At 42.8% G+C, this 9,828-nt stretch overlaps 1 protein-coding gene across 1 annotated transcript; it reads right to left on the reverse strand.

Annotated features, from left to right (window-relative positions):
- On the reverse strand, positions 1-6,853 carry LOC145775257 (uncharacterized). Its single transcript, XM_082586513.1, has 6 exons — positions 6,778-6,853; positions 6,528-6,693; positions 6,018-6,125; positions 4,754-5,315; positions 3,724-4,304; positions 1-2,639 (listed from the first exon to the last, which is right to left on the reverse strand). The coding sequence occupies exons 2-6, from the start codon at positions 6,600-6,602 to the stop codon at positions 2,424-2,426; spliced, it is 1,542 nt and encodes a 513-aa protein (XP_082442639.1). The 5' UTR covers positions 6,603-6,693; positions 6,778-6,853; the 3' UTR covers positions 1-2,423.
- Between the last annotated feature and the right edge of the window lie 2,975 nt (positions 6,854-9,828).

A 9,828-nucleotide genomic window follows, 5' to 3' on the forward strand; every position in this document is an offset into this window, starting at 1 on the left:
GTTATTTTACTTGAATCAAGCAAAAGCTATAAACAATATTGCGAACGGCAAGAGGACTCAGCCAAAAAGTGCGCATTGTTCGAAACGGCAAACGAATGCTGTGTTTGTGTGAAACAGTTAAAATAGACTTGTTATAAATTTGGTTACAAAGTGGCAACGGTATTGTACAAAAAGTCAACTCCAAAAGTTAATACATTATGATAGCAGCATAAAGATTTAAAACAAAATGTGAACTTTGTTCGTTGTCAGCAACAAGGCTGCCAATTCAGTCGTTTTGCATTCGAGCTTTTCCTTTGCAAGTCGGATTTCAATTCCAAATAGAAAAGATGCTTTTTGAAGATTGGCAAAAATGAAGTATTTCTAGTTTTAACCTTTTGCTGCCATAGTCAAGTCTTCCAAGAAAATTTTGCAGTGGTTGAGAAGCAGTCACAATGCCTCATGGCTTGCAATCCAAAAGTTAGTTTACGGTAACATTCAGGGCTGCTCGAAACCATTTACTTTGATTGAAATAAACTTTCATTCTATAAAAAACATGTTCGAAATGAAGTAAAACTTCAACAAAAAGGATTCAAAACCAAGTCAACGTATGCCCTTGGAAGAAAACATTTATGTTTCGAACAGCCCCAATAATAGCTCAACAAAGAAATATTGGCTTAGCCAATGCTCAGACACATAGCCGCAGGAGATTAGGGGGGCGGTAGCTCCCTCGCTACAAAAAAGCGATGCAAATTTGAGGGAAAATGACAACTTAAGCTATTTGGGCAAAATATAGAAAAACGTAAATAGTTGCATTTTTGAAAATGTAGTCGCAAAGATAAAATTTGGACAAATGTTCACACCCACAAATTGTTTTATTCTTCTGCGGCTGTGCTCAGACACTCGACTTACATTGCAAGCGAGAGATGCGACGTCACAAAAGCAATGGAACAAAAACATTTACAGTAGTTTTCTTTTAAATTGTGATGACATTTCGTAAGAAATCAAAATAAAAAGTAAGCGATATATTTTGCTTCGAGTAAAAATAACGAACATAATAGACGGATTGGGCTTGCAATAAAAGTGGGAACACGATGAAACTGACACACTAAACTGGAACATTCACTGAAAGCCTACCTTGCATGCTGCAAATGCACAACGAAAAACATTAAAATTACGATTAAACGAACAATCATGTGAAAATCTAAAGCCAACCAAACTGAATGTGAACAAATAGTCTCACATGGGGAAAACCTCTCAAATTTTTACCCAGCAATTTAATAAACTCCTGAAGGATTTAAACCACTCACACGGGCTTGTCAGTTTACAGCTGTTGACTATTTACAATTATAAAAATTGTGTTGCTTGTAGTTTATCCCATTCAAAGGTAAACTGCTAAAGTAAGAGTTTTCAACCAGGGGTGCCAACTAAGGGCTGCGACAACTGTTCCCAAGGGGGTGCGTGGATATTGAACTATTAGGGTTAGTTATACAATGATGATGAGTGTTTGTAAAAAGATATCCGTCAATGTTGTCTGGATTCGTCATAATACATGATGACGGTGAAATGACGTAGTAGCTGTGCTTTCATCTTTTTGCGGTATATGATTTGGCATTTGTATGACAAGTGTTGCCAGTTGACTCTTCCAATTTTGATCAATCTCAGTATCCAAGAACAAAAGAGTTGCGTTTTTTTTTAAAAAACAGCTTTTGTGTGCTGGAATTGTTGGATATGCAGCTAAAATATCACCAAAGGACTCTTCTTAAGCATTTGGCGTCAACAGGAAACAAACACAAGGTTAATACTGTGATGTTGAGTAACATAACAAACGTTTACACAAGTATTGAAAATGGTACGTTAGCTCACGTCCATTTGACGTTACAACAATACACGCATAAGTAGGTCTGGATCGTAAACATCAAGTTACTGTTCGTTAAACGCAAATTAATACTTGAACAGTTTCATTGATAAAAATACAACCACCGTTGTCAAAAGCTGTAATGTAACATGAGTGTGAAATTATTGTACAACACGTCAAGGCTAAGCCTTGGAGGGCAGTACTTGTGCATAGCGAACCACTGCACTGTGATACAAGCTTGTAGAAGCTGAAAACGAGCATCAAAATTAGCTCATAGCATTTCAATATCTGTAAGACTGTTCAGTAGATCGGTATGTCAAGAGCCTGGTATTATTTACTGCACCATATTATTTAGTGTGTAAAGATAATAATTGTCAAGATCCCTATAGGCCAATTGCACCACGTAGATCTCATCTGTTACGCCATCTTGTTGCTGTGAAAACAGGACTTATATTGCCGTTATGTGGCATCAGCTGCTCTGTCACGTGCTGCCACATTTCGCTTATTTGTTGAGCATCATCACGCTGTTGCAATGTTGTATTGATCTATCATGTACTGACGTTAGGATACTGCTTTTGATGTCGCCATCTTATGGTATTGTTGACGACTGTAAGATTGATGGCATTTGAGGGCTTGTGGCTTGATGTTGGTTTTCCGGTTGAATCTCGTTCATAACTTTCCCATTCTGGTTTCGACCGGTTCCACCAGATGGATAACGAGTTCTCATGCCGTTCATTAACTGGGGATTAAAGTTCGGCGATCCCATTGGCATTGGACCATTTGGCTTCACAGGCGAATGATTTCCCTGTAAAAATACAAGATTAACAGTGCAGTTAATTAGTACTGCTCTTTTGCATTCATCAAACACTGGCATGTGCACTAGCATCTTCAGCTTGCACATGTAAAAAAGAAAATTTAAAGAATATGTAAAACGAACAATAATTAAAGCAAACTCCGATATTATCAACACGCATAAAAATTCTATTTTGAATAGATGGTTACATAGTGATATGTGATAAGGAGGGAGGAAGGAAGTTTTCTTAGAAAGGCACTAGATCTAAAGGTGGATGGGAAGAGGAAACGCGGTCGTCCAAGAAGAACGTGGAAACAACAAGTGAAGGATGAATTTAAAAAAGTCGGACTGAAGGAGGAAGATGCAAGGGACAGGGTGAAATGGAGAAAAGGGGATTAAAACAATTGCTGCGCGGAAACAATCGGCCACCACCACTAGTGGGGAACAAACCGACGATGGATTATGATGATGATGATGATGATGATGATGATGATGATGATGATGATGATAGTAGTTAAATAGTAGAAATTTGATACTTTACAAACTTGATATTGAAACATATTTCTTATTCAAAATTGGAAAAAGTTGCAATCAAATACGTTACATTTCTAAAGTAAACAAACTTGGCCATGTGGTAGTTCTTTCGGGACGTTTAAATCAGAGCTAATCTCGAGGAGTTTGACAATCTAACCTTCAAATGTTTGAGACGTACGGCTTCCCAAACCATGGGTCGCCGCCCAACACGGAGTAGAAAATTGTAATTTTAGAGTTGCCAAACGAATTAAAGTGGGCTTACTATATAAACTATTTACTGTCTACAGTTTACAGTTTACAAAATAAACTGCAAACCAAGGAGTCACATAAAAAATTGTTTTATGAAATAGGGTCGCATAATAAAAAGTTTGAGAAGCCCTGGCATAGACCATATATCGAACAACTGCCCATTTCTTTTCCGTTGGTCTTCGCAGTGTCATTACAACATGAGAATATTTTAATGGAAATATGTTCTCAATACCTGCCTTACATACTATAAAATGTATGAATGATTAAACTTGCTACGTTTGCAAAAACTCGATGTATTGTAGAATGTAGATACCTGCATCAGATATCCGGGTCCACTTCCATGACGTACTCTTTCACTTCCTGGGAAGCTGGGAGGACGTCCATCCTGCATAGGGGAAGATGCTGTATGTTTGGTCGGGCTTTCAGCAGGGAAAGCCATGCGTTGATGCATTTCTTCAGGAAGACTCATTTGGTGAGGCACATAATGATTTTTTTGCGCCGGAAGAGTAGTGTGTCCTTTGGGAGTACCCATAGGGTAACCTTGCTCCATTAAGGTGGGAGGGTGATCCCCCATTGGGGTACCAGGGTTGGAGTAGGTCACCATTTTGTTAGGGTGTCTTCGTGGGTTGGACAGCATGGTTCCAGGTTCCACTACAGGGGCGCTATGGCTTGCTGGTCCATTGCTTGTCCCTGGATAGGTCGGTTTTAATTTGAGTGAAAGATTATTCCGCATAGCTTTGGGATCTTGCAATCTCTCAGTTGGATGGGGATGATGCATCAATGGTTCTTGTTCTTCATTAATAGCTTGATAGAGATTTTGACGTGGCATCCTTGCAGCTTTCTCAGATTCACTTACGAATCTCTTCCGGGGCGGTTGTAGTGAAGTTGAAGCCCCTGCAAACAAGAATTAATTTTGAGAAAACAACAAAAAGGAGTCTGAAACAGAATCTTTGTTGGTGAAAAACTGCACCGAAGAGTTAAACATTTTACTACAAAACAGCGGCCTCTTGCAAAAGCAAGTCTAAGATTCAAGCGCATATCACAGCTTGATAAGCATGTATTGTAAAGGCAATTATTCAGCCTCAAATAAAGGAAACAAGCTTTAAAATTGCATTTGTTGTTGGGTAGAGGAACACAAGACCATTTGCTCCCTTCTAGATCCGCAATCAGTCGTTTGTCACGATTACCATGGCAACGGGACATGGCAAAGCCTGAAGCCACCGGTCTTTTCATGCGCTGCTTTAACTGTAAAGTTAAGTGCATTGGTGTACCAGACGCCAGTGTTGCTGTGATAAAAAAAGCAAATTTAATGCAAATAAAACGAAGCATAAAGTGGCTCGTACCCATTGGATAATCTTGGTCTACGGCTTCTGAGAATACTTGTTGAAAATTTTGCCCCTTTTTCCTCCTTCGATCCAGGCTGTGGGTCATGTCAGACACTCTGCGATTGTCAAAATTCTTATTTGGGGTCGCGTTGACTGAGGCTAAAGGTTGGGGCATCCTTCCAGGGGTGATGGGTAGAGGTGGAGCTGGATACCCTCGTGATGGGGTCTGTTGATACACCTGTTGCCTCGGTAATAGGTCGGTTGGTTGCAACGACAGTTGTCTGTTAATTCCCCTTCCATGGGGTCGATGGGCTCCCACTGTGTTTGCTCCATTAGTAGCGATGGTGTATGTGCGCTCCATAAGAGGCTGATGATGGTCTTGAAAAGACATAGATCTGCTTGGGGCAGACCTCGCCCCTTTACTGTGGGAGGGGGCCATAACAGTAAAAACATCACTTTCAGGGGGTGTAACAAGCCCCTCAGATGCGTTCCCACTGTCATTGGATCTCTGCGTCGGGAGATCACCAATGGCATCATGGCCAGGTTCTGGCATTCTTCCTTCAGTGTGATAATCTCTGCCCTGTGAAAAAAACATCACGTTAGCAAACACTCGTTTATTTTGCAACATTTCATGCAAGCACTCAGTACACTTAACCACGGACAACGCTTTATTTAGGAAACTGAAAATAGAGCACACACAAAAGAGAAAAAAGTCTCACTATCTGTTTCAAATGTAAATTACTTCAAACGTTAACGGGCCAAATGACCAGGCCAACGATATACTGTGGCACAGTAGACACTAAACGGTTCCATGCCATCGTTTGCGTTGGTGAAAAAACAGCGCTGTCACCACGGGAATCAAACCAACATCTCTGGAGTTGAGCAAAGCGCGATAACCACAGTCTTTCTTGCACAAGAGCTGTGGTAGGCTAAATGACTCTGATGTCAATCATACCAACTTATCAACTTAAATACAATATAGAATATAGATTATCATATCAATCGAATAGCGGAGAGGTGAGAGTGTTCGAATGACAGCCAATTGCCAAGTTATGTTGATGTTCAAAGACATTACACAGTTCTACTAATAAGATAGGGAATAGAGCAGCAATTTCAACTATTTTGATCCTATCCTGTAATAACATTGAGGCAGTAACTGCCTGTGTTGTGCATTAACGAAAGCAACGTATATCTGCAATGGGTGGAACTCTACAAAGGCACTATTATTAAAAGTAAGGATGAAAAGTGGCCAAATGCTATGCTGGTACACGTCACAGCATACCTGATGATTGCCGATCATTTCTTCATTATTTTCCGGGCTGGAACTTGTTGAAGGTTTTGAGTTACGAGCTTTCCGCCGTCCACCAACATTGGTGCCCGTTAGTTGAAGCTAAAATATGAAGAACGTTGTTGTGATACGAGATGCAGAATTGTTGTACTCGATTATCAAACAAAAACTGTTATTTTTTCAATTTAAGCTTATTTGCCAAAGGTAGAAGGTCACCGACAGGACGGGGGGACATAACCCTAACATTTATACATCGTGGCTTTTTTTGTATGTTTTGCGTAAAACATAATATTTCTTTCAAAACTGTGACAAATGGGCTCTTTAAACTACCTTTTCTTTAATAGATGTCTGGATACGCAAATCAACGATTCAACGTCTGTAGACGTTAAATCAATGTAAAAAAACGGTTGATCTGCTGTCTAGGGTGCCAACAGCACAAAATCCTTTGGCAAGTTGTTGTTTCAGTGGTCACGCAAACAGAAGCTTTTCAAAATCATCTCTCACTTGTTTTGTGTCGGGAATTTCCCTTCCTGTTGGTGATTCTGGCGAGTGGCCTTCCCCATGTTGCCCCATCACCATGACCTCATCACTTCTGTTCCCCGTGCTGGTCTCTGTGATGGTGCGGTTGCGTTTGTTTTCCTCATGACTGGAAGGCCTTGGATTGCTATGTCTACAAAGTATGCAGCGTAATAATATATATTGTCATGTCACCATCAAGATGGTTGCAACTCATCAAAACAAGCTTTGCACGTACCTTTGGTTTTGGTGGCTGCTATTACTTGGTGGGCGTGACTTTTTATTAGAGTTAGTTGACCCATGTCGGACACTGACGTATGTGTTCTGGGGCGTTTCCTGCAAAAAATGAAAGTAAAATTGTGTAATATGTTTTATTCTTAGTCCATGTTAAATCGACATCCGTCTTATTGAACCTGCACCCTTTGGTGCACTGTAATTGACAAAAATCTTTTTTGTTAATCAATACATCACTGATCGTGTTATAATTGAGCAAGCAAGTATAACATAATGCTAGGAACACTTGGACTAAATAATTATTCTAAGGCCGTCGATGATGTCTTGTTCGAACAAAGCAATTGAAAAAAAAGACAACAGTTTTACAAAACCTCTTGATTGTCATCGGAGCACATTCCCAGGCAGCAAAATCCGTCATTTTACATTGATTCAACGTCTGCAGTCTGCAGTCTGCATTCAACGTCTGGTCCAGAATAATTCGTCTTATCTGTCGCGTTAAGAGGATTAGAAAAGCGACAAATTAGGCAAACTGACAAAGTCCACTGCAGTAAGCTTTGGTTTTTGCAGTAGTCACCACCACCAGTCATCACCACCAGTCACCACCACCAGTCACCACCACCAGTCACCACCACCAGTCATCACCACCAGTCATCACCACCAGTCACCACCACCAGTCACCACCACCAGTCATCACCACCAGTCACCACCACCAGTCACCACCACCAGTCATCACCACCAGTCATCACCACCAGTCATCACCACCAGTCATCACCACCAGTCACCACCACCAGTCATCACCACCAGTCACCACCACCAGTCACCACCACCAGTCATCACCACCAGTCACCACCACCAGTCATCACCACCAGTCACCACCACCAGTCATCACCACCAGTCATCACCACCAGTCACCACCACCAGTCACCACCACCAGTCATCACCACCAGTCATCACCACCAGTCATCACCACCAGTCATCACCACCAGTCATCACCACCAGTCACCACCACCAGTCACCACCACCAGTCACCACCACCAGTCACCACCACCAGTCATCACCACCAGTCATCACCACCAGTCACCACCACCAGTCATCACCACCAGTCACCACCACCAGTCATCACCACCAGTCATCACCACCAGTCATCACCACCAGTCACCACCACCAGTCACCACCACCAGTCATCACCACCAGTCATCACCACCAGTCATCACCACCAGTCATCACCACCAGTCATCACCACCAGTCATCACCACCAGTCATCACCACCAGTCACCACCACCAGTCACCACCACCAGTCATCACCACCAGTCATCACCACCAGTCATCACCACCAGTCACCACCACCAGTCACCACCACCAGTCACCACCACCAGTCATCACCACCAGTCACCACCACCAGTCATCACCACCAGTCACCACCACCAGTCATCACCACCAGTCATCACCACCAGTCACCACCACCAGTCACCACCACCAGTCACCACCACCAGTCACCACCACCAGTCACCACCACCAGTCACCACCACCAGTCACCACCACCAGTCATCACCACCAGTCACCACCACCAGTCATCACCACCAGTCACCACCACCAGTCATCACCACCAGTCACCACCACCAGTCATCACCACCAGTCATCACCACCAGTCATCACCACCAGTCACCACCACCAGTCATCACCACCATTCATCACCACCAGTCATCACCACCAGTCACCACCACCAGTCATCACACAGCTGGATTCAACATTGTTTGTTTTCTGTTTCAAAGTTACTCTGTCTCCGCTTGGCGTTTAAAAGCTGGAGGTCTACACTTTTACCACCTCAGATTGTCAATGCTTGTTCGCACTACACTGACAGGAAACCAAGTGACATTTGTTTTACTTTCAGAGGGGATTGGAGCAGCTTCGTGGGATGGGGATTTCTGATGAAGTTGCCAGCAGACACGCCCTGATAGCCGCCGGTGGAAATGTAGAGACTGCTGTTAACATCCTTTTCTCTTCCGGAATCAACGACCTTTGATTTTGCTTTCGTACTGCTTTGAGGGCGTGTGGAAGTAATCAATGTGTCACCATCAAAAGTACAAAATACCGCCCGGGGAGTTCTTAATTGTATATGGATCGTTATGTTATTTTTGGTTTAGAGCTTTCGTGTTTATTACAGTGATATACCGGCTTGTCAGTTAGACGGCTAGCTGCTGCTGAGTAACTTAACTTCTTCATTTGAACTTCTACGTCCGAGGGTCTATCTGTTACTACCCCAAGTTAGCGATGTTCACTCACATTGCTAAGTTTTATTGCACGATGTTGTTGGTCGTTGTCTTACGTGTCTTGTACGCCCACTAAAATTCGCTCATTTGCGTCTGAAGTATAATCTGACGCCCACCAGTTTGTTCTACAACTAAGGAAAGCGAATTGACTGTGCAACATGGCCACATAGGTTGATGGCGAGTTCAGTCCATGACCTTGTGGTGTTAGGGTCCCAACTGGACGTTGCATGGCGTCATACCAGAGTTTCGGATCGATCATTATCCGTATTGTGCTCGTCGCCAGGATCGCGCTGCTCTGGAAATGTGTGTCTGTTGCTTGGTCGCCAATTTAGAAGGTAAGACCGAGATTGGCAGAGTGAAGTTTTCCGATTGTTGAAGTCTTGTTGCCGGGGAATTATTCCATTCATTAGGTGCCGCTGACTGGAGAGCAGTCCTGAAATGCGTTGCTCAAGTGCACACCCGAACAGTCGAACCAACGCCTCGTGATCTTGAGCCGGGCGCGTAACCACTGATCAGACTAGCTAGAGCGCCACAGACGGGTTTCCGTAACCTTGGGTTTCGTACCAATGTCCTTTGTGTGTATCGCTCAACCCACCCTTTATCTGAATTCGTTTTCTTCTGGCAGGAACACTTCAAGATTTGCTATAAAACCTGGCCACTTCACAAATTACCTTTACGGCATTCACTTTGCCCCTAAATGGTGTGAAATTAACTTTTTACTACGAAATCTGGATTAGACCATTGCTACAGTGTCAAAGATTAATATCACATGACGAATACATGCA

This window comes from Aplidium turbinatum, chromosome 8 (genome assembly GCF_918807975.1).
Source record: "Aplidium turbinatum chromosome 8, kaAplTurb1.1, whole genome shotgun sequence".
Taxonomy (NCBI): domain Eukaryota; kingdom Metazoa; phylum Chordata; class Ascidiacea; order Aplousobranchia; family Polyclinidae; genus Aplidium; species Aplidium turbinatum.